The 25,822-nt window shown below is 42.4% G+C and overlaps 1 protein-coding gene across 5 annotated transcripts in view; it reads left to right on the top strand.

Annotated features, from left to right (window-relative positions):
• Positions 1–25,822, top strand: part of RARB (retinoic acid receptor beta) — a 336,747-nt gene that overhangs the window by 130,865 nt on the left and 180,060 nt on the right. For all 5 annotated transcript variants that reach the window (XM_049798659.1, XM_049798658.1, XM_049798661.1 and 2 more), the window contains one exon: positions 5,988–6,487. In XM_049798659.1, coding sequence (XP_049654616.1) covers positions 6,310–6,487 — 178 coding nt within the window. In that variant the 5' untranslated portion in view covers positions 5,988–6,309. The remainder of the gene's footprint in view (positions 1–5,987; positions 6,488–25,822) is intronic.

Genomic DNA, 25,822 nt, shown 5'->3' with positions numbered 1-25,822 from the left:
GTTTATTGTTTAATTAAATCTCGTTGGATAGCCAAGGAAACAAAAATGCAACATCTCACAGTCAATGAGGACCAGTGGAAAACAGAGTACGCCCCTTTATGAAATAAAGTTTCCATGCATTTTTAAGAGTTTAAAGGCAGCGTGGTTATCGTGTTGCTGTATCTGACTGATTTACACTTGAGTCGTGCTAAATCTGCTGAATTATTCAGTACTACTCAATGCAACACCATCAGCTGGCATAATAGAAGGCATATGCATAATCAGGGATTTCAGTACAAACTATACATTAAATACAGTAAGAGTTCTCAAAACTGTTAGATCTTGACTTGTTTTGAAAACAGCATTAGAATATGTCTCAAAGCCACCTAATAAATAAGGACTCTGTCAACTCTGTCCCTTGGGAAAAAGATGTAATATATTGTTGAAAGGTTTTGTATGCAAAATTTCTCTGGAATTGTTTTTGTTTCAGGGAGAGGAGCAACTTGCTTCTCCTGTGTTACTTCTCAGGCTGCCCTTGCAGTCCAGAGGTTCCTGTTTTAGGAGTTAGCCTAAGATTTAAGAGAGGGGGGATTTTTAGCGTTGGCAAGAAAATGGGAAATGAACTTAGAAGAGACTTCCTCCGTGACCCTGGAAACTTTAGGGACAACTGTGCTGCAGACCGCCAGGCCTGCCGCAGCAAATTCCCCAGCGCCCAGCTCTGTGCAGAGCATGTCCTTGTGTCGGCGTGCCTCTCCTGTGTTCGTGGTTTCGTCCCCAATTGTAACAGAAGAGCGACAGCGGTTTGCTACGGTAGAAGCGTGTAGGGATGGCGGATTTACCTTAAAAGTTTGCTGGGCGCCACAGTTGTGGATATCTTAAAATGACTGCTGAATTTCAAACATTGCTGCAGGTAGGGCAGAACTCCCCACTGACCTAGGGAAGAAAAAAAGACAAAGTTACTGCTTTACTTGCAGTACGGACAACTTAATTCCCTGCTCTGGACAGTGAGAGGGGAGGAAGAGGAATGTGGGATCGGGGTGGTGTTGGCAGAAGAGAGGACAGAACATAACCTTCCTGCTGGCACAGGACTATCGGCCAAGCCTCCTGCTTTGGCTTCTTGCCTATCCAGCTGTTGATGTGTGTCAAAGTCACCTGTAATAGCAAAAGGATTTTATGAATTGAAATAAAATTCTGTGCAAGTGAAAAATTCAGAAGGATGCATTATGTTACAATAATACTAAATATTGTTACCAAATGTAAGCTAAATAACAACATAGTGAATGAAAATAATTTCATTTAACACATTCTAGGAGAGCTGACAGATGTGTGGAAAGTAAAACTCTTTTCTTTAGTAAAGCCTGTGGAAAATGCATTGGAAATTAAGACAACAAGAAAAGTTGGGTTACTGTTTATCTGGCAAAATTTGGAGCTTATATGTGAAAATTTGTGGTTTTAAACTTCTGCTTAGTTACACAAACAGAGAAGAGATGTGGAAGAGACAGGTACACCTGCTGCATTAACTGCAGCTGATAAATATTCTGTCTGCTCTGCACTAGAGCTACTGTAGCCTCCTTCCCCTGTGGCCATCTGCTTTATCACTGAAGTCGAGTCAATAAAAGGCCTGTAAAAAACAAGAAGGAGGCGTATGTTCTGTCAAAGAAGAGTCATTGGCTGCTGTTCAATGCGATGTAGTGCACAATGTGATCATCTCTTGGTAAGCCTTCAAAGAAACTTTTCTGTATGATCCTTTTCCATACTGTTCATACTAAGGGTTTTGTACTCATGAACAGTCCCGAAGGACAAGTTTAATGGAAGAAGATTTTCATCGTATACTGGTGTTGTGGTTTAACCCCAGCTGGCAACTGAGCCCCACACAGCCGCTCAACTCTCTCCCCTTCTTGGGATGGGGAGGGAGAACTGGAAGAGTAAAAGTGAGAACACTCGTGTGTTGAGATAAAGACAGTTTAATAGGTAAAGCAGAAGCCATGCACACAAGCAAAGCAGAACGAGGAATCCATTCAGCACTGCCCACGGGCAGGCAGGTGTTCAGCCATCTCCAGGAAAGCAGGGCTCCATCACGCCTAACGGTGACTTGGGAAGACAAAGGCCATCACTCTGAACATTCTCCCCCTTCCTTCTTCTTCCCCCAGCTTTCTATGCTGAGCATGACGCCGTATGGTCCGCAATACCCCTGTGGTCAGTTGGGGTCAGCTGTCCCGGCTGTGTCCCCTCCCAACTCCTTGTGCCCCCCCCAGCCCCCTCGCTGGTGGGGTGGGGTGAGGAGCAGAAAAGGCCTTGGCTCTGTGTGAGCCCTGCTCAGCAGCAACGAAAACATCCCTGTGTTATCAACACTGTTTTCAGCACAAATCCAAAACACAGCCCCATACTAGCTACTGTGAAGAAAATTAACTCTATCCCAGCCAAAAACAGTACAACTGGGTAGATCCTCTGAATGCCTTGATGACAGCCATTCTCTGAAAATTTTGTCTCGTATATACAGGGCAGAAATCTATGCTGTTGCCTCACATGAGTGGGCGTTCAACTACTGCCAAGGTGACTCTGTGGTGGGTTTGGCTTGCTGCTTTTGGGGTTGCTCCTCAGCTGTGGTAGCTGGCTCTTCCTGCCCTGTTTAGGGTAAGCTCGTTAGCTCTGTCCTCAAGGGAATCCAGGTGTAGGCCAGAAGAGAGCATGGTCAAGGTCCACATGGCACGGCAAGGATGGGGCTTGCTTCTGGGCAAGTGTCACAGTCCAGAGAGGACGTGCTCCTTCAGCTGTGTGGCGTTTACCATAGCAAGTGACAGCAACGAAAAGTCTCCTTCTCAAAGCTGGCACCCGTACAGTGCCTTAAGTACTGTGATGCAGGTTTAGTTGAGCAAAAAAGGTGTTTTCACCTTGGAACCATTTGCAGCCTAGACATCTGCGACTGATGTCTAAAGCTGGGATCTTCATCAGTGAGTTCAGGGGCATGAACGTCTCATACTGGTGACACGAGTCAAGTCTTGCCTTAGGAATTGTCTTTAGTGCCATGGAACTGGCATGAATGGGAACAACTGATCTTTGGGTTTTCTGCGCTGCAACACTTTCTACTTTGTGACGTCCTCTGCTGTGCAGTGATGGAGGTGACGGGTCTGTAATGTCTGTTAGCAGAGCTGGTGACTTGAAGTACCTTGGTAACCACAGAACACGAGTGGCGTTTTCTTCTTTACAAGAAGCTGGAGTTGTTGGAATGTAGGTGTCTGCTTGCGATTTCCTTCTCGACCATAATATAGATGTTCAGCCACATGCACGTTTATAACGTTCTGCTGCTCCTGAGGAACACTACTTGGAGTTAAATTATACGCTGTTTAGAGTATCATACCTTTTATGCTATCCATCTCTGGCACAGCTATCTGCAGGAAATTTTCTGCCACGAGGTGTGAAAGGAAGGTGATTTTTGAGTAAGGCAAGAGAAACTTGCTTTCTGGTAGTAATTTCAGTATATAATTATATCTCACATAAAATTATAAGCATGCAGAACTGTAGGATTGTAATCTAGTTTTGGCACTGTCAGATATTTCATATGGAGTTGCATACTGGGGAGCTATGATACTGCTGTATTTTGTCATCACCAGTTCCATCACAGAACATGTTCCTGCAGTGGTGAGGAAGTGACGGAAGAGATTCCCTGAGTGCCTTCCCCCCCACCCCCACGTCCTGGAGGAGTTACTTCTTTTCTGAATACTTGCCACTTAAATATACAAATATGTCCAATGTTGCAGTTCTGGGAATTTTTATAATTTATTATGAGCTCTGCATTTTTCTGGCTAATAGAAATATAATTGGAGGTATTAGTTTTATTAGACGAATTTTATTTCCAGAGCCCTACATCATTTAAAAATAGGTGACATGTTCTGTGATTAATTTAATGCGTAGATTTTTAGGGCTGGTTTTCATCAACATCCTTCCCCTCTTTGTTTTTCTGCAGACATTTTGAAGCATGGTTATTTTTGCTGGCTCTTGTGGAATTGCTTTAGAAAACATTAGTTTTTTGTGTACTCCTTTGATACTTGGCTTTCCTTGTCTCTTAAGCTTCATAAAGCTTTAGCTAGGTAAAACAGTCACCTGTGATGGTTCATCTCATTTTGTGTTGTTAATGAGTTGATATATTTTGGCTGTTGAGGCTTCCTCAAAAGATCTGCCTGGTTTCACTGGTCTCCAGGCACGTGGTCTTCGAGCTCGGTGTGGCCAACAGCTGTGCATTAGCTCGCTATACTCCCTGTTACCGTCTCAACTATGCATATGTCTGTCTCCGTTAACATTAAAGGTATTTTGTGCATAATTTACACAGTTATCAAATACTTACAAGCTACATTTCTGTTATCCCCAAGCACGCTGCACTCAGCAGAAATGGCTGTCTGAAAACATGCACAGCTGGTAACCTTTGCTGGTATTCCACACAGAGCAGAAACACTCTGCTGCTCTCTGACAGGCAAACATATGCATTCGGGCTTGGGTTTTTTTCCCTTTTTTTTTCCTCACTCGTTTAAATTCTTAATGACAACTAGTAGACTGAGTAGCAGTAGGGATAGTCAACATTGTGTTGTCACAGTTTCCCTCCTCTGGCATCGGTTTGGCTTTGTGACCTTGACAAGTCATTTCACCGCTGCCTTTGTTTTCCCACCCAAAAATCTTTTTGCCGTTGGTTTCAGGCTATAATTTCAAAGAATTACGAATAAAAATGCTGTGTAGCGGTGGATGTTGTTACTGATCGCTGACTAGCAGATGCAAGGGCGTAGCAGCTTGTCTCGGGAAACAAAGCCTTCAGGCAGCGCTGGGCTGCCTTGCTTTTGGGTGGTTGAGTTTGGACTGTGGCTCCTACTGTCTTCCCCCAGCAGTGTGTGTTGGAGGAGATGGGTAACTCCTCGTGCAGGAGCTGGCTGCAGTGCTTGCTGGCTTTTGCCTGGAGCACTGCACAAATAACTGCAGGAGTAGTGTTCGCAATGGGGAGCAGTTGCTACTGAGAGCCTTCTCAGTAGCTCTCGACACCGGTAGAACTTACTAGTGTTGCACAAGCAGGTTGTTTCCAAGATGACCAGCCCTTCACTGTACGTAGACTTAAATGGCTATGGTGGGAGCAAATTTCACTGCTGAGAATAGCACAAGAATTGCCGTGTTCTCAGCCGGCGTTTTTTGGTACAGAGACTGAGAAAATGAGGACTCCTCGGTAGGTACCAGTCATTTGGGTGAAACACTGAGGAAGGCATGTGTAGCTCTGGATGACTTTGAAGATGGTGGTCATGAGAGCAAGCGAGTTACCTAGCAGGGCACAGGAGCAGTGCGTCGCCATTATGTCACTCACTCACCCAGCCTATGAAATAACGGGTGCTTGTTTATTTGGTGTTAAAGGCAGTTCCCCCTTCCAAAAAAAAGAAAAATTAAAGTGGAGAGACTGATCAGTGAGGTATCTCTTCAGTGATAATAAGATAAACTAACTATCCTTTATGAGAACAATCGTTGATAAACCAATTGATGTTTTAACAGCCCAATACAAAATCACCTTCAGACACAGTTCCCCAGTGCCCTGCCTGAGCCATGGCATTGAAGTGAGCAGAGAGCTTCCTCAGTGTCATTTGTTCTGTAGCTTCTGTGGGGGAAACTGAAAGCTTTCATGTACCCGGAAATTATTCAGAAGTTGTTTTTTTTTTTTTTTCTCTCCCAGTATCACAATTTTTGGTAATTATAGATGCATTGGTTTTAAAACTGGCAGTTTCCAAAACAAGATTATGTCTGACCAGAAATTGCTTTTTGTGTAACACATTGGGCAGGGAAACCAAGTTAATGGGTGTTCTGCTGTTAACTTCAGTAGAGTGAGAATTTTACCCCCAGGTAACCATAAAGCTGATCTTGTAGGACACTGATAAATAAGTAATTACTTATAAAAAGTAGCAAATGGATAAAAGGTTTTCCTATGTGTATATATTAAAAACCAAAAATGTTATAATCAATATATTGTTCTCTTCTTCCCACAGACTATATCAGTATGCATCTGTAGAGAGCAACTGTCCTACCAGAAAAACATTTGCATAAGCAGCTGAACTGCGCCCTGATACCCAGAGTAAGAAGACTTTCTCTCCACAGTCTGCAGAGCAAGAATGTCCTGGAAAAGAGAACAGTAGGAAGCAGCGATGAGATATAGGACGGACCTGATCTAGTGAATTACATTTTCATCATCACACAATCCAGCTCAAGCCATACTGCAAGCTTGACAGCCCTCTTCATTCACAAGTTGTAGTATCTATTTGCTGGCCTGGAGTGATGCAACATAATATTTATACACAGTGAGGTGTTAACATGACAACCAGTAGCCGCACATGTCCAGTACCAGCAGTGAACGGACATATGACTCACTATCCAGCAGCGCCATATCCATTACTTTTTCCTCCAGTCATCGGTGGACTGTCGCTACCTTCCCTCCATGGACTCCAGAGTCACCCACCAACTAGCGGATGCAGCACCCCGTCACCTGCAAGTAGGTGCTTGGTATTAATAGCTTTTATTGACCAGATTTCCTCTAAAAAAGACTGATCGTGTTTTTTCTGAAATTATTTGGAGAATAATTGCAGTTGTTCACCTGTAATGTATTTTACTTGGGCAAAGAGTATGCATTTGTTTTGAAATACCATTTTCACTTATTCTTGTTTTTATAAAAGTAAACATGCAACTATATGACATAGCAAACCTGTGGAAACCAGGGCTGATAAAACCTGCTATGGACTTTGACATATCCTGCATTATTGTGCTAGCTGCAGAATCCAATGTTGTGTTTAAAGAAAAATTGGCTGCTGTGTATTCATGAACAACGATGGTTCCTCAGTACAGAATTCTCATGAATGGCACAGTAATTAATACTGCTTTCGTTTTCTTCCGTAAGTAAGAAGTGCTTTCCTCCTGGGCAGCTTGTGAAGAGCAGCCCCGTGGACAGCTGGTAGCTGCGAGCTGGCTATGGCAGCAGAATGAGCCCTTGAGTCTATGGCTGAGTTCCACGTGCAGCGCTCTCGCGTTTTCAGCATTGCTGAGTGTATTAGCTGGGCAAGTTTTTTCATCGCTTTATGACAAACACACAGTTTCTGCTTGGTCTTGGTTTCATATGTCTTTAAGTGGATCCAAACAAAGCTGTCCCAGGTATAAACTCTTAAAGTAGCATCACACAGACAAGATACTGAAGGTCTGCAGTCTCTGAACTTGCAGAGGGTGCTGTATGGGTGATGTATTTATCGCCCATATGAGGAAAACCAGAATGTATGCAGCTTTGCAGGTCAGTTTGTTGTGAAGGCCCTTGTCTAAATACATTACTGTCATTGTTCAATATGAGAAGGTCTTGACTGAACAGCGCATTTGCAGAACAACTACACTTTCTACTAAAGGAAAAGGAGACTTGTTAACAGCAGTGCCTCTAATACATCTTTCAACAGAAAGCACACAAAGTTAAGAGTTCCAAACGTGAATGGGAAACCACAGTTGAAGACAAAACTTAGGAAGAGTGAAGTTGTGGGGTTTGTGCTGCCTAATACTAATTCTGGCTTCATGTCTCACATATGCATGTTTGAAGACTGGGCAGTCTTGAAGTAAAATGTTTTTGGTTTTTTTTCCAGTTATGTGGACAGTTTTCGTCCAGTCACATGTGGGAGGAGGTCTAATCGGGTCAGGCTTCTATTTGTCCTGTTTTACTGCAGGGTGTTTATCTTTACTGGAGGTGAAAACCAAAACACTTTCAGCCAGAAGGTCTACAAGTAACTGTTCAACTTTACAATACTATTAGAAATTATCCTGGTTAATTATCAGAATACCATACTGAATTTATCCCCTGATATTGTAAGAACACTCACCTGTTGAAGAAATAGTGTTATTAGTTAATGGGAACTTTTTCCCTGAGGCATACGTTGGTAAATACCAAATACATATGATCAGATATGCAGAGTTTGTCTTTTCCACGAGTTGTTCCTCTGGAATTAAGACTGTGTTGCAGATGCACTATTAATGATTAATAAGCCACTCAGTGTTCAGCCTTTGAAAAAAAGTAGTGCTAAGTATGAATTTCTGTCAGTATGCAAAGTAAGGGGCTACTACTGAATCTTTGAGTTTGTGTCTTCATGCCCTGGTCCCAGCATTTTCAGGGTAGTATTTTTGTTGAGGTGCTTTGCAGCAGTGGCTTGCCTTGACTGAGCCTGAAAGCCTGGCAGCTGTTTGGCATAGCTCAAGGCAATAGTGTTTGAAAATACCAGCTAAAGTTGGCAAGATAGGGAGGACAATTTCTTTTCAGACACAGTCCCCTGCAGGATGACTCTTCTGGTTTGTACTACTCTGTTTTCTTAGCTTTGGTGGCAACAGTCTCTCTTGTTTTGAAACCTGTAGACTTCTTATTCTGGAGCTTGAGGTTAATATCACTGGAGTTAAGGGGAAAAGTTCTTGGAAGCAAGCAGGTTGAGCTTTGGGTTATATTTCGGGTTTTTGTTTTTCATTATGGATTTTTTTTTTTTTTTTTTTGTTACAATGAATCCGCCCATGGCCCAAGGTCAGTATGATTGATGGCCTCTACTAAAGTTAGAACTTATACCGGGTGGTGGAAGAATATAGATCTTGCTTGCAAAGACCTGAAGAAATTAAAGTTTGGCCAAGCCACTGCTCTCTACATGCTTGAAGCTATTGTACTATTTATCTTCCAGATTTCTTTCCATTCATCCAAAATCCAATAGAAATAATTTTACATAACAGGAATACTATAAAGATATCCTTAATCTTTTTAAAACAATGCAGTTCAACAGCTTTTGTTCGAAGTTACATTCATTTAAGCCTTCATGTTATTGTCCTGTTTTATTTAGTTCTGTCTTGGTTTTAGACTTTCCATGATGGCAGATAAACTTATATCAAGTTGCATTAAGTTATCTTAATCTACAGTTGGGGTAGGTATCTCCAGTCCTGTTAAACAGACAACAGTATTTTAGACATGAATTTGTGAGCACAAGGGGCTGAGAATAAGCGTTCAGGATGGAGTGATTTAGTTTCACTGATGTTAATAATGGTGCTGCCTCTGTGACCTGTGACTTGGCTTCTGTTTTTATACTGAGATACATAGTGCAAAATACTTAATAATTAGAGGGCTGGTCACAGTGCTAACAAGGTCAGAAGATGAAAAAATATCACTTTTACACATACATGAACTGTGCATTAGCACGGAACGAGACTACGGTCAAGAAGATCGTTACTTTTATAAGTCCGATTGATTTACCTATCACTGTATTACCCCATACAGCACAGAGCAGATGTCTTCACTCCTGAGATCAGATGGCATGCAGGCTTCCCCGGTTGCATTAATAATGAGGAATTGCATCTATATTTAAAAAAAAAAAAAAAAAAAAAGCAAAGGTTGTTTCAGGAGGTTACTGCTTAGCTCATTTAGAAATGGTAAGGGAAGGCAAAACTGGAGGCATTCCCATGCTTTTTGGGTTGTGCGCCAGCCTGTCCCAGACCAACAGGGTTTGTCTCTCTGCCAGACTGGGAGCAGCTGTGGGAGATGGCTGCTTAACAAAAGTCCTGCAGAGCCTGACATGTTTGCAATAGGAAAATCACAAAACGTTAGTGAAATTTGGGGGAGGAATAAATAAATATGGGCAAATATTGTTACACAACATTTTATTAAAGTAAAAGCATCTTAGGTTTGGGCAAGTAGTGGTCATGCAGGCACACGCAGGCAATTCTGGTATCTGGGTGGCACTGCTCTTCATTAGTCCTGGAAGGAGGGGCCCATCTTGCAGTCATGAGATCTAATGCTGGTAATACGGTTGCCAGAGACCAGTAAGGGAACTGTCACAATGTGAGAATACCAGCTTAAAAAGAGTTTACCTTCTTTATAAAGCATCTGTTGTGGATGTAACTGCAACTTTTAATTTCTAGAAAAAGACTAATTATACAAATTAGGCTTAACCCCCCCTCCCCAAACCTACAAAAAAACTCTAACCAAGTGAAGCATCACCTGAAATTTGAGAAGGAAGGTATGTAAAAGCTACGCAGATCGTCATAGTATATCCACTGCATTGAAAACCAACGAGGAAAGTACTGTCTTTATGTTATGGCCGCAAGGCACACAGCAATGTTGCAGTTTTACAGGTGAATCTCAGCATGGGGAAGATGAAGCCATGCTGCTCATTGGTGGACTATCTTTGTAAGACTGGTTTCTGTAATGTTACTTCACCAGAATGAGTTTTACAGAATTAGTTTAACATGGATAAAGACCACTCCATGACAAAGCCAGTTGGTGTGAGCTGGAGACTGGCATGGGGAGGAAAAAAAATTAATCTGAGCTAATGCTGTGATGAAAGTAGTCCCTGATCAAATTAAAGTAGGGTCTGGTCAATAACCACTGTGGGAGCCACTAAATAGTAAAACACTTTGGTCGGCAATTGTTTGCTTTCTGCTTGGATTGAGCATCCTGCTTGAATGGGGCGATGTGCGTAGCCCATGGCATTTGATGGGAGCAATCCCATATTCTACCTCTAGATCCTGCCACATTTTGGTCTTTAGCATGCCAATGTGAGCCTTTGGATCCTTGATATTCTGCCTTCATTTGTTGCAAAGGAGGAGTAGGAGTAGCTTGGTAAGGGGGCAGGGGAGAGCGGTGAGCCTGATACAAGAATGTCCTGGAATTTATATAAACTTAGTAAGATTGCTTCATCCAGATAGTTAAAAAAAAAAAAAAAAATCTGAATGTGTTATTCAGAGGCCTGTTGGGATGTCAAGGAGAAAAATCCATACTAAGGTCATTCATTGTATTTTAGCCAAGCTTTTCCATACTTTTCTGTCTGGGGTGTTTTAAAAGTACATTGTAAAAAATAAAGGACTTTATATCCTGTTTTATGTAAATCTTCTAAGTAAGAGAAAAGGTATGGAAAGTAAGATCATCTGAGAGAACTGGAAGAGGTAGACAAGGAGCTAACTACAGCATTACTTCTGGGTAGTGCTATGTAAATACTAATTATTACATTTACTGGTCAGTATTGCATCTCAGGCTTTTCAGACATGCTCAGGCCAGGCAGATTGTTGTTTTAAGCATTGTTTTTTGCTGGAATTGTTTCTCCTTCCATTACTGCTGGTTATTTACCACTTGAACTTCAACTTAAAGATTGCTTGCTCCCCCCCCCCCCCCGCCCCGGGAAATGGTTTTTCCACTGATATCATTAAAAGAGTACAGTTAAATACAGAGTTACTGGTGTAGTACTGCAAGATATTTTTGCCAGCCCCACCCGTTGCAGGAATTCATTTACTTTTCCAGTTCTGTTGTTAATCATTATATTGACACAGAAAGTCCTCCCAAAAGCACTCTTTGGCAGATTGCATTAAATATGAATAGCAGATATTCATTACGATGTGTTGCCCCCAAGAGAACTCTAAACTATCTGCACTACTCATGAACAGGCAAATACACTAATTCTCCAGCTATTCAAATTATTTTCAAATAGTTTAGTGTGTCTCTAATAAAAACAAGAATGTCTCTGTTTCCCTTAATTACTTAGAAGGTCAAGGGCTCCCACATCTCACTTTACTTCACAAAATGGGGAATATTTCTGTTGGAAGTTGGAGTATGGTTAATACATGATGGATTTTCTTCCCTCAGCATAGTTACTGAGGCAAGTGCTGTCTGTAATGGAATAATAAAAAAAACCCCTCAGCACTCTTTGGCGCTCTGGAATTGTCTAAAATAATATTATAATAGTTGTATTGAATTAGGAAAAAAATCCATGAATCAACCTTGCATGATTATGTCGTTGAGCTTTTTCATGCTTTCTAAATTTAGTGTGGCTTTCTCTCTTTTTTTCCAGTTCTGTCTCCCTAGGAAGACTTGCTACATAGTCATTTACACATATCTACAATTAACAGATGACTTTTAAGACTTTTAATATACCTATTCCATGCATGTGTTACACATCTTTATTGAAAAGACAGAACATGTGTTTGCATTCAGAAAGAGGGGGATAAACAGAATATGAATATCAGATTTCAGGTACAGCCAGTGTTGCCTCATGCTGGCAAGTCTGAGGAGCAATATCCAGGTGATACCATGCAGATATCATTCATGACCTTGGAAATCACCATTTGTTTTCAGTTCTTCCTTTTGTTTATGTTGTGGGTTTTTTCCTACTTGGGCTCTTTGTGCAGCTTGAAAGCATCCATGCTTTGATTAGCAAAACTGTTACATTGTCATTTTTTAATTCTAGTTAATCTAAAACTATCAAAAATTTAAACCTGTTTTTTCATATTAGAGCTTCTTCTTTCAGTACTGCCACTTTCTAAAAAACACAGGAGTGCCTCTCGACTCAGCGCAGCTAGCGGCTCTTGCTGTAGCTCTGCCCTGCTGAGGCGAGTCCTCGGCACCCTGCGGATGCAGTCCGCTTCGGATTTTTGCGGGCAGCGTGCTCATCTGCAAGAAATCAGTTCTGGGTGTGTATAGACAGGAATTTGCTTCCTGGGAGGAAGCTGAATTTAGAAATTGTCTACTCTGGCAGGGCGAGCGCATGGTGTAATTCTGGCATGTGCTGCATAATGGCTCTGTGCATCCCTTGTAGACCTGCTGTAGTCTGAAGGAGCCTGGCGTTTGGAAGTCAAATAGGAGCTGTCAGAGAGTTGCTCCTTCCCTCCTTATGGGCCCCGAAGCAAGGAAATTCCCCAACAAAATGCCTTCTTACCTAAGGTTGGAAATATGTTTCTGCGGCGTATTGCGAACGACCTTTTCCTTTGCTCTGGCCCAACAAAAATAACACCCCGTAGCTCCCAGTGTTGGGGATGTCAGGAATGAGGAGCAGAGGGCTGGTTCTAGTCCCCCACTGCCAGGTCCTACTGGGTGACCCCTCCGTTGCCCCTCCACCCGGTGATGGTGTGTTCGGTGTCCATTCACCCACTGCAAATGAAATACACGGTGTATTGCTCAAAAGGAATATAATGCCAGACTTTAGGTTTGGCGGCGTAGCGGCACCCAAAGTTTTCTCAGCGTCTGATGTGTTTTCAATCCAAATCGATAGGTGCAATCTTCCAAAATTGTTAATTGTGTGATAGTTCCTGGTACTAAAAATGAACATAAGCTTTCATTTTGCCAGGTTTCCATCTGAAGGCATATATTTAGCAGCTATGGTTTTAAGAAAACCTAATCATGTTATTTTAATTACGTGGAGAGTTTCCATTCAGTCACGTTGCCGTGTTCAAAAGGCATGGTTCAAAAGGCATGTCACCGTGGGGTTTTTGTAAATACCTTTTTTTTTTTTTTTTTTTTTTTTTTTTTAGCTAAAATGTTCTTTTTATTTTGCCTCAATGCTGGTCTTGGTAAGACTTCCCTCCTTTACTCTTCTTGGGTTGTTAGTTTGTGTTGACTGTGCTTTTAGCAATATGCGGCATTTGATTGGGAAGCCTTATTAAAGATTCGGATAGGGCAAATTTTCTTCAGGAGAGATCGATTTATGGTTTTCCTCAGCTACAATATCTTCCCCTTTTGCCTATTTAGGGAATATGGGGAACAAGTTGTGTTATGCGGACTTTTCAGCTGTATCAATGACAGCATGTTTCCCATTTAAAATGATAAATACCCACCCTATCTGATGCATCCTGAAAGGGCAGGGAATCCTTTTTCCCTTCCTTTGTCCTTCAGCACTCCGTTTCCTTTCGTACTGCCCAGAATAGGCCTACATCAGTAATATTCATAAATGATTTACAAAAGTAATTCCTGTGTAATAGCTTGGGACGTCAAGATTTTATGATGCTGCCAGATGTGCTATCAAACAAAATTATCTGGTTCAAAAAACTTGTGATAAATCTAGTCAGAGAAAATTCCCCAGGGCAAACTCACCCTCTACAAAAGTAACTATGCCTCATAAAATTGTTAGATTCTCCTTTACCACATGTTTGAAATCAGACTTAAAGCAACAGTTTTATTCATGTGCAAACTTGGGTTTGGGATAAACTAACAAACAGGAAGGACTGGCCTTAAGCAACAGAAAACTCCTTTCCTTTCAAAACACCACGCGCGCTCAGAGGAAATGTCAGAGTAAATATCAGAAATATTCGGAAAACCAGAACCTGCATCCCTAAGATACTCAACTGTTTTGTCTAGATAATGCATTTTTAGAAAGTAGTTGTATCCTAAATATAGCGGGTCTCATCTGGGTTAGGCTGCTGAGCTCCTGATGGCTGTATCTGAGCACCCTGAAGCTGCGCACTGAGCAGCGTGCCCGACGTCTGCCGTGTGTGTGTTCGCTCCTTCGTCGTCTCCGCGGGGGGGGAGCGGGTGGGCAGCAAGGTGGGTGTTTTGGCTGGGAGTTCAGGTTCTGAAGGAGCGAAAGCGCTGGAGATGCACTGGAAGTCTCTGTATGGCCGTGCCTCCGTGCTGGAGAAGGCTGGAGCAAGGCAACGCACCCTTGGCTTAGACCTGCAGGTTTATGGTGGTCCTTGTTTCTCGGGAAAGCCCCTGAGGAATTCCAGCTGCCTGCACAAACGAGCATCACCAGCAGATGTAGTTTAGTTACGTCGAAGGAGCAAAGATTTTGAGCATGATTTTAATCCCATAGTTAAAGGTGTTTGGGAGAGGGGCTGAAAGTCCTGGCTGGGAGCTTTTGGGGGAGAAGTGCGGAGTTCGGGCGATGGAAGAGTTTGGTTCGGCATTTCTTGGGAATCCAGAGCAGAGCATGAGAGGTGGGTCTGGAGGGCTTGTGGTGTGCCATGTCCCTGGGAAATGCGCTTCTGCTTTCAGAGTAGTCCGAGATGCTCGTTCATGGGCTCAGTGTGCTGCCTGCTGTTATACAACACACTTGCTTATAGCTTAAATATAGATGGAAGTCAGCTAATGTATGCAAGCAATAGGTGTGGACCTCCAGGTGGAGCTTGGTCTTTGCTATTTCTCAGTGCTGAAGGCCAGTCAAATTTGACTTAACTTCAGCATTAGCTTTCCTGAGTTTTGTGTGTTTAAACCTGAGACTTGCGCTAAGGCTCATACTCACTTTTTTAAAGAACTCTGAACTGCAAGAAATAAAGACAGAACATTTTTTCAAAAAAAAAAAGAAAGGAGAAATGCTGTGGAAAACTCACAAAAATACTTTCCTTGTTCTTTTACCTTCCTAGGGATGGATTCAGATCCCAGCACAGGCGCACAGCTCCTGCGAGGGCTGTGGAGACTGCCTGCAGTCACAATCAGAGATCATCCTCTACTGTGTGCGTGCAAAAATTATCTAGTTGCTTCTCAGAAATTAATCTCCCTTGTTCTTTCAGCTAGATCAGTAAGGGCATGTAAGAGTGGATAGTGTTCATTCTGTAAATTTAAGACTCGGGCGCTTTTCAAAAGCTGGCTTTTACTAGGGATGTATTTTGATATTTGCAATAATGCAGGAATATAATTTCTGAGATATCATGGGGGGCAGGAATGTATGCTTATGCAGTTTTCACTTCTCAAAGTTAAAGTTTTCAGGTATGTGTCAAGGCTTCATAACATACCTAACTAGAACCTTTTACAACTTGTAATGGTTTTTTACAGTCAATTTTTAAATACTTAAAAATTCAGTTTTATGAAGGAAATGCCAAAAGTCCTTTAAATATAGCTATTAAGCATCACTTTTCCCTCCCTGTATTTAAAAACAAAAAGAAAGACATTCTTTAACAGTACTGAATACTCCAGGGGAGAAGGGTGGTGTCCTGCTGCCTGCACTGCACAGCCTGCAGCTGTTATCGGAGATTCTGCCCAAGGGCTTGCAAAACCTCTGGGCTCTAACAACCTCTGCAACCGTATTTGAGGGAGGAAAAACTTGGCTCCCTTTTAAGATCAAAAGTGTCCAAGCCAAAAAGCTGGAGTGCTGCCCTGTCACAGTTGGGTCACCGTCAGTGGAAAATGGAGCGCAATTTCCTGTGCATTGTGATTTTATTTGGGTACCATGCAAGTAGTGATGTTACACTGCCGTGGAGCACAGCATCTGACAGGGGCAATACCTAGGGGCTACAGCAGAGCCAGTGGAAATCCCCATTATTTCTATCCTTATTCCCTTCTTATCCTCATTCCTTCCAGCCAGTGAGCGATACTTGTTTGAGGGTAACAATCCTGTAGAGAGATGCACAGACGTTAAGTCTAGAGCCCTGAAATGAGGCCATGTTGTAAATCTGCAGTCTTTGGAAGAATTCACCTGCATACCAGCATTACCTAAAAGCTATCAGCAAAGGCATTTGGTGGGAAATAGAACTGTATCATGTAAACAAATCTGTTTATTATATATTGCTTTCGCATAGCAATTCCAGGATCAAGAGTTCTGTTATTTGAGAAATTAAATCCTGCGAGAATCATTAAAAGTATAGAAATAGTGATGTCATTACAAAATTAACTAGCTATAAACCCACGGGGTGACATATCAATTCATAAAGGGAATAGCAAAACATAATGCAGGGCACATCTGCTGCTCTGATTCCTGCAGAACCGTCAGCCTATTGGTATCTGCAGACCACTTGAAATTGAACATCTGTTAGAAGCACTCGAAAAAGCAGCAGGAGAAGCCATACACCTTGCAAAACCCTTTGCTGTCGGTAACATCATCATTTCAATAGTGTATTTTTACAAAAATTGTTGTAAGTCCCCTTCAAGTCCTAGATCTTCCTGGCATTGTTTCTTAAATAGTGACAGCATGAGTAATTGTAGAAATAACATGGACTTTTCTAAGGACTTTCCTAACATTTTTATTACTTTTTATTTATTATACTGCTGCAACGTACAAACTGCTATAGAGTTTCCAAACAAAGAGAGAGATATGATCTCTGTTCCAAATAGCTCAGAATCAAGAAAAGGAAGGCGTATGAAGAGTAACAGAAAGGGACGTGACTTCTGGGCAGAGCGATGGAGGTGAAAAAAAGGCTCGCATCCTAGGAATGCAAAGCTGAGTTTGGGGCTTCTGAAAAAACGGCTGGATGCTTAGAAACATGACAACATGTGGAGACTGACCTGCTTCTTGTGAAGACCAACAGTAAGATGCTGCAGCTTATTTCCCAAAACCTGCGTGCACAGTCAGTGAGTGATTAAGTATCGTAATTGAACTGCAATTGAACTGCTTCGTGTTAACTCTTAACTGAACCGGTCAGGTTGACAGTAAGTTTCCCCTAGCTGCGTGGTCTGGCAGAGTCCAACTAATTGGCAATTTTCTTCTGTTTAACAAAACCAGAAATATAGTTAAGCCAGAGACAGAAAGATTTCACTATCGATTAGCGGTGGTTGGTTTTGCAAGGTGACCTGACAGACATTTGGAATGCATCAGCTGTCTCATGGTGCCGCAGCCAAACATCTTGGAGCACGGCTTGCTCTCCTCCACTTTTATTACTTGCAGAAGAAGCAAACTCTGCCAGGATGTTATTGGAAAGGATGTTTGCCATTTTAATATGTAGTTACTCGCACAAACTTGATGAAAACATATTGCAATATGTTTGATTTTTAAGAATAGGTAATTGTATTTACTTGTAGTAAAAAATGTGAATCATTGCTGTAAATTATTTGGGAAGGTGAATTAAAACATATAGCACAAGTCACCAAAAAATGCTCAGTTTTATTCAACTTGACATGTACCAAAGTATTATATTGGAAATACTCGCCATTTCACTTTTTTCAATAACCAAAGAATTTTTACCTTGTTGTCCAAGATGAAGCTGGAGCTTTCCATAAGCAAGGTAAAGCCTAACTGTGAAGCAGTCCATCACTAGTGCAAGTATATGGAAAGTTGCTAATGTGGGCAGTTTAAATGGGGTTTCTGCCAAACCATTGTCACTATTGTGAAGCGCTCCACGTGTGTGCTGGTGGGTTTCTAACAGTGTGTGGAATATTATACACTGGTTATCCCAGAATTTAAAAACATAATGAAGTGTACATAGGAAGGGCATCACCACTAAAAAACGGTGTGGGATATGTGCATTTTTTTCTCCCTGCATGTTGCTTGGTAATCCATTTTTTTTTAGTCAGTTCTGAGCCCATGCAACTTCTTTGGCTGCCCAGAAGACTCCACAGTTATAGTCCCAGTAAGAAAGCAATGAAGTGATAAGAAACCTGTGTGCCCCTGTTTGGTAAACTTTGTCTTTTGGCGGAGTGGAGGGGGGGCAGTGTTTCAGATGGTCTAAACAAAATTGTTAAGGCTGCTCTCCTGAGGCCGTACTGCTGCAAGGGCTCTCTGCAGCTGATGCCTCTCCTTTCTCATCTGATGCACTGGGCACATTTTGAGGTGTAGCAGGTTTCTTCTCTTTGCAGGAAAGATGTAGCTTGGGGGTCAGATCTGTTGTTTGAGGCTGGCAAAGAGCTATTCAGTAATGTACAATCACAACAGGAATTCAGCACCAAAGTCCCTTTCCTTACCTATAGCTTCGAGTCGCAGTCCACCTGCCCATCACCCAGGAGCTCTCCCTTTAATCTTTTTCTTTACTTTCTTGCCCCTGCAAGTTGTCTGTTTGTGTCTGGTTTTATTTAATTGATTTCTGTGGTGTTTGTGTGCTTCTGTGCTTTTACCCCATGTGTATAATTACAGAAAATGTTTCTGCTCCCTTTTTCCTTACTGGAAGAATTGCTTTGTATTTATCCTCAAAGTGGAAGGGTGGCATCTTCAGTGAGATGTTGTCTTTGGTGTGAGGGGGACCTTTTTAGGAAGGTTAGGCTGGTTCTTGGCAGCCAAGAAAAGGGGAGAGCGTAGTTTGGGAGGGGGCTTATGCCTGGATGGTGACACAGGAGGCAGCTGGCTCCTGGGATTTGGTGTAAAACAACTTGTAAAAATGTGGGACCCAGTGAACAAGTTCATTTTCTAAGTTTCTCAGAGATGACGCCACCTGAGGGGGGCTTTTCACCTGTGTCTGCCGAGCACTGGTCATCCCACAGAAGTAATGGAGAAGGCATTGGAGCCACGCTGCTGAGTCACATCACCTTTATTGAGTTTCCAATCACAAGGGTGATGGTAAGCGTGTGTGATGATTTGAGAAAAATGTTGATCGTTGTCAATTGTCTATTGGTCCGGAAAGTTGGGAACCATTGACCTAATGTATGTCTCTGAGGTCAGGGAGACTTATTTCCATGGATTCGTGCCCAGGATCAGACATCAGCCTGCTAGGAGGAGCATGAAGAAAGGTCGCTGTCACAACGAACTATCGCTTTTTCTTAGGATGGACTACTTTTCCCTTACCTTTTTTCCCCAGAATGCTTATCTTGCCTGACCTGATTTCAGAATAGTTTGTACTCTGCAAGCCACAATGATACTTTGGCTCAAAACTGTGTACTCTGATATGTATCATAGGGTGAAAGTGGCTCCAATGAGTTTCAGATCCAACAAGGGGCAAATTTCTTTGTGAGCCTGTTAATCACTTTAAACAAAATTGCTCCCCAAATTGTTGGGAAACACGTGATCACCTCTGTAGCCGTGTATGCCTATGCAGGGGGTGAATAAAATCCTGCTGCCATGCTGGGTGGCTCTCTACGTGGGCATCGTTGACTGCAAAACAGCCAGAACTGGGACTGCCCATCTCAGTGTTCACTGTAGGTCTCTGCAGAATGACCTTGGACTGGCCCCCTGTGCCGATGTTTTTGTGTTCAAGAGGTACATTTGTAATAAATTATTTTCTAAAATGTTAGGCTCAGTCAGCCCGTGCAGTTTCTTTCCTAATAAGAGGCTGTTATTTTCTGTGCAGTGTTTGTGTTGGAGCAGACGGTCTGGGCTGGGGGAAAAGGGGTGAAGGAGGGCAGCAGGGGCTGCTAGGAAGATTGCTGGTGTTTCTGAGGGACAGAGGGAATGGGCTTCACCTGTGGCATACATTTGTTATAGATTCCCTCTAAGATCAGGAAATTAGTACAGTCAGTGCTTCGTAATTAACTGTGAGTGGAAAATCTCTGGAGATGGCTAAAACAGATTTGTCCACTTAGAGAAGAAACGCCATGACTTAACAGGTGTATGGTGCCTGTAATGTGCTGCTTAGGAGTTCTTCAGGCTTGGCTGCAAACAAAATATTATCCAACTATAATAACGTTGTGAACCCAAAGACCTTAACTGGTTTCATTATCAAGTGAGCGCCTGAGGGGAAATACACAGATGGAAAGGCATTCCTTTCCCTTGGTATAATGCTCCTGTGCCAGAGAATTTATGGCCAGGACGCGGTTGGCCCTTACATGGGCGCCTGGTGGAGGAAATGCATGAAGCCATTCTGTTCTTTTTCTTTTCTTTTCTTTTCTTTTCTTTTCTTTTTTCTTGCAACGTGTTTAAGGAGTGCATTTTCATTGCCATCCCCAGGCCTGGGGACAGCATAGCCGTATACCGCAAGCCACGAGGTGGGGTTTGTGCTGGCCCCATCTTCTCTCTGCTTTGGTCCTTGTTCTCTCCCTGGGCAATGGGGAAGGAACAGCCCTGCTTGGCAAACATATGCTACCCTGATGGGTGGATTCAGGCTACTCTCTAGATCAGCGTGATGCCCAACTGGCATAATCTTCTTAGAAATTAATTTATCCCAGGATGTGCTTGGGGGGCTGATCAGAAGTGGTCTCCTAAAACTGTGTCTTTTTTTTTTTTTTTTCTTTCTTTCTCTGGTGCAGAGGCAGATCTTGGAAAGATCAGCTCTTTCCCTCTGTATTCCTAACCTGTTTGCTATACTGACTGGAGATAGAATCTACAAGGCAGAGCACTACAGCTCAGGCAATCTGAAAGGCTACACATGGAGAGAAAAAAAAAGGAAAAGATACTAACTCATCATTTAGCTAGTTGAGATGGCTGTACTCTTTTCTGATTCATTAGATACCCTGTGGTTTCTCAATTACAGTCGTCAGGAGAAAGGAATGAAAGCCAAGTTTTTTTGAATGTGTGACCACAGAAGCTGATGTTCCCTGGAGAAGAGTCTGGTCCTTCCATTCCGGGCAACTGTTATTTTGGAGAACCTGGAAGATGAACATGCAGAGCATGTTAGGTAGTTGTCTAAAATATTGTTATGTTTTTCAGAACTGAATAAATCCATAAAGCTGGAAATTGCATGCAGGATCTCTGTTATATTTTTGTGTTTGCACATTTAGACTTAGTCAAGGACCCTGAAGGTATTTAAGCAAAAAAATAAATAAGTAATGAAGTTGTTGTGGTTCAATTGTAAATGTTAATGTTTTTGTGAGAGACTGGAGGAGAAATTCCTTTATTATTCAAACTGGCTTGTTCCTTCCTTGTTTATATATCAGTTTGCCCTCTTTTTGGACATTGTATATGGTTTCACGGTGAAGAGTTCACAAATCTTAAAATGTTGCCTTCTTGTCAGTGACACTGATCGTAGTGTAAAGGTCTTTTTAAAATTTCATACAGATCAAATAGCTCTGTTTGTTAAAAAAAAGGTCAGAAAAAAGGTCACTAGAATCTTCCAATGTTGGCAAAACTACCTATTTTTTTCTTAGTCTGGGTCATAGAAACAGCTGAACTGATTTCACTGAAGTTAGTGATTAAAAACAATCAACCACCCTTTCCCCAACCTTCCCCCTTCTTCCAACAGACATCTGGCATAGAAAATTTAAGCTACGTATTTTTATCAAAGCTATAAGCAACCAGAGTCTGCTACGTTGGTTGCTGCAGGCAAGCATAAGAATAAGGACCTTCGGGAGCTCTGCCTACAGCAGCTTCTTAGTTTGAAGATGTTTTGCACAGGTGTAAAAACCCGATGCCAAAGTCCATCTTGATATTAGCATACTGTACATTGTATCCTGTAATTAACTGTACCCACCTGTATGTTGGCATTTCTCTGACTCTTGCCATCCTTTAAGCTGTGTGTATCTGAGGATCTAATCCATCTAAGCCTTGGACACCCTGAACTGCAAATGAAGTCAGAGAGCTGCAGGCTCACAGCTCCTGGCAGGATTATGCACCCAGTGAGCTATTGCTCTCATTATGTTGCATTGCAATATATCATCAGTGTGAAACATCATCCTAATGATGCATTAGTGTAATACATCATCAGGGGAGTCCCACTAGTAATGTATTACTCCAAGTATGGTGCTACTCACTAAGAAAATCGCCTCGCAGTCCTTGTGTTGTTACAGAACAGCATCAGTGAAGGCAAAATATGTTGCTAAAGATTGATGCAGCTTCCCAATTTCAAAACTATGTTAATGGTGGGGGTACCTTCTGTATGCTTGGACTTTGCGATTGTATTTTCAAAGAGGTGTATTTGGTCTGTCTTTGGTTGCATTTCTGTTTGGAAGGACCACGAATTGATTCTTTAGATTGATGGCTGTGGGGCTTGAATAGGAAGCCATAAATCTCCTGCCCGAGTGCCTGTTATATAATTCTTGGGGATGGGGAAAGGGTTTATGAAAACTTGGTGCCAAAATTTTCAATTTTAAGGATTTTTCTAGTGTCACCCTGATACATCTTCCTGTTTTAGTCCCATACACTAAGATAAATATGTTTAAAAAGCACTGTCTCACAGAAATTAAACCCCTCCACTTCCTGTATCAACCCATTGATTTTCTTTTGGTCTGCAAATCCTATAGCAAAACAATCCTTCCCACAGGAGTTGTCTTGAAGGCAAGATTTACTTCAGGGGGCAAGGCCATCGGATGACTTTGCTTACACTTTTGAATCACAGTGGTGATACTGTGAGGTGCTCGCCATGGGATTGCATCGGTTCCAGGGACTGCCAGATGGAGAAACGTAGTTGTCAGTGGTCCGTGTAATATAATAGGAGGACTGCGCTACTCTATAGGACACACCCATAGTAGGATTGGAGGGAATATTAGCTATAAAATAGACATTTCTGAAGTGTGGTTTTATATATGGCCAGTGTTTTCTAGAGTGATTTTTTGATGCATCCTGTTTACAGGTACAAGACAAGGAAACTTAAAGGGAGTCTGAACTTCAGTGTGCTTTTGAATCTGCATTGCATATTTTTGATGCTGAAGTGCTGCACACAAGCTGTTTTTTAAAAAAAATCTTCCCAGTCACAGAAAAACCTCGGCAAAACCAAGGGACGGTTCTTGAGTAGGTTGAGCAAAATTTGGTCTCCCTTTGCTTTGCTTCTTGTTCTCTTATATTACCATATAACTGGACTGAGCAGCGTGAGTGTGACCCTCTTGGGATTTGTTAGTCACTCCTTTTTTTTCCCCCGTAAGGCTCCTGTAGGGTCTTTACCAACAGCTTCTGCCTGCGTATCTGTGTCAGTAGGGTAAAGAAGTATGACAACATGACTGTATTTGCAAGAGCATCTACTGAGCCCTCAGTTACTGCAGCAAAATGGAGATTTTTTTACTGCTATAGCTCGTTTCATTCATTTGCACTGGTTTTGCTGTCCTGATCCAAAGCATGCACATATTGGTATAACTTGAGGAGCACTTTGCTGGTGTCGTTCTTCTTTTACTGTTTAAGTGCTCTATGGGCTTATTTAGGCAGCAAAAGTAGTATCCCAAGCCAAAAGAACTTCAGTTGTAACTTTTCTTGAAGCCTTATTTGGGCAAAGTATGAATGGCCTTAAAAGACAGTAAGTAATTTATTTCTTGAAGCGGTGCTGGGTTAAGATCATCGTCACAAATCACACCGTCTTCAACCTTAGGGTCTGCCTTACTTCTGTAAGGAATAAAAGCCTGCTTTTTTAAAGTTCCTGCTCGAAACTGGTTTAGGCTCCCAGAGGTCCCAGCTTGCTCTCCAGGAGGATGGTGAGGCTGCCAGCAACAGCATGGCTCCTTTGTGCTAATGCAGAAGCAGCTGAAGGGGCAAGCCTTCGCCTGTACGTCGGGCAGGAGAGTGAAGCCTGGTGACTCTTCCCAGTGACAGCACCATGGCTGTCTGATAATTGCCTTTGGTTTTAAATTAAAATGAAGACTGGCCTTGTTGTCTGCATTAAATGAAATCCAATAAACCCCAAAAGTATCCATTGACAAAACAGATTAAAGGCAGAGATCATTTAGTGAGTTGATCTTTACAGTTTTTAAAGTTTTGGGGTTAAAACCGCCACTTCATTTCCCTGCTGTTGTTTGACACTACTTTGAAATCAGGTTCTCTTTCCCAGCCTGCCTGAACTCAGCCCCAATAGTAAAAAGTTTTCATCAACAAAAATTAAAAAGAAGATAACCTTGATTTTGTGATTTGGCTGCTGCTTAGGGTTTTTTTTCACCTTAGGACTGCTCAGCTCATGCCTTGGAGCCTTCTTGTTAGAGAAACACTGCCCTTCTCTGTGTATACAGAGCGTGGAATGAATTAAGCATTGCTTTAAATATTGTTCACAAGGTGAAGTGTTTCTGGCAAATTCCCTCAGCTTATTGCATAGTCATATATGGCAGGTTATTGTGTCAATAGATTATTAAACTCTGTGTATGCACTTTATCCTTCTCTGAACTTTGTTCTTGTCTTTTAGAAGAAATTAACTAAATCCAAATTAGTGGTGGGCCATCAATCAACAGTCGTATGGGTTTTTTTGACCTTACCACTACGTCCTGTTGCATTGCGTCGTGCTTTGTTCTTCCATCAGGTTGCACCATGACTCAGGCACAAACATGACACATCAGAAATATAATGCGATGCGACATGGCCAAAAAAAATATCAGTTAAGAGTTGTGTGGATAGTTTCAATTCGTTCCATTCATGGATTATTCGCTGCCCATTCATGTGTTGATAAAGAGTCTGGTATTTTTCAACTTGCTGGCTGTTAAATGAAAGGGAAAAACAAAAAAAAAAGCACCAAAGCAAGGAAACAATAGCTAAGACCCTTGTCCTTCAGCTGGGTTCCCCTGCACTCAGTGCCTGGGCTGTGCGCTGCAGTTCCAGCTGGTGGTATTTGGAACCTGTAAGTTAATTAGAAGGAGAAATTTCTGCAGCTAGCAATGTAGATGTTCTGGGGAAAAAAACATTGCCCCGGGGGAGGGATGATATTTGAGCAGATTTATAGTGCTCTGAGTGTGCATATGAATGAGATGATGGCCGTCAACACTGCTTGCTGCTGTGGGGAACTGTCAGCTTTGCTCAGGTGGAAGGAGATCCATGGAGGGGAGCAGTGGAAATGAAGGGAAAATAATGATAAAAATTGCATTGGTTTTAAAATGGGGTTTAAAAATTCTTAAAGTACGTAAAAGCGGACTCTCTTTTTCCTCCAGAGGGAAAGGGAAGGAAAGAAACCCCCCAGATAGGCAAGCAGTGCAGATTAAGGTCTACTAAATATTGGGGGGGGGGGGTGGGGGGGGGTGGGCAGGGTTGCTACGCATAGAGGCCTCTCTGAATCCTTAAGCCCCATCCCCCTCTTGCATTTTGGTAGAAATCACCCTGAACAGAGTTCAAAACGTCCTGGTTGATTCTGCTCTGGCAAAACCTATTTGCTAGTTTTGGTGCACATGGAAAAGTCAGCGTGGCACAGGGTAGTGGGAGGGAGAGATTCCCTGAGGACCGTGGCCAGGCCAAGCCAAGGGATGTGCTTGTCCCACCCTGGACCACGTGTTTTAATAAATTGCGTCCCCTCAGCTGAAGCGTCATTTCTCGCTGTGAGGGTGCTATAGATGATTGCTCGGGGCAGTATGTGGCTTTGCCTAATGGCCGTGCGGGGCTACGGCGCGCTCGCCCGCCTCGCTGTGCAGGCTGGAGCGTGCTGCTGGCCGGCTTCTGGAGAGGGGCGATGGATGGGTAGGGCAGGTTCGTTAATTACCTTTCTTTGACAGAAGGATTGCATTTTCTGGGAAGACGCTGAGAGAATGTTAAGTGGGTTGGCCAGCAGTTTTAAGAATTGCCTTTGAATCCGTTCCTTTCACTTCCCCCCCCCCCCCCAGCTTGAATAAATCTCTAGAGGTTTCTAATTGCAACATGTTTTCTGTAGTGCTGGAGTGGTGGGCAGC

Source organism: Accipiter gentilis, chromosome 4 (assembly GCF_929443795.1).
Source record: "Accipiter gentilis chromosome 4, bAccGen1.1, whole genome shotgun sequence".
In the NCBI taxonomy this organism is placed as follows: domain Eukaryota; kingdom Metazoa; phylum Chordata; class Aves; order Accipitriformes; family Accipitridae; genus Astur; species Astur gentilis.
Note: the sequence above shows the minus strand (reverse complement) of the source record. Positions and strands in the feature narration are given on the sequence as shown.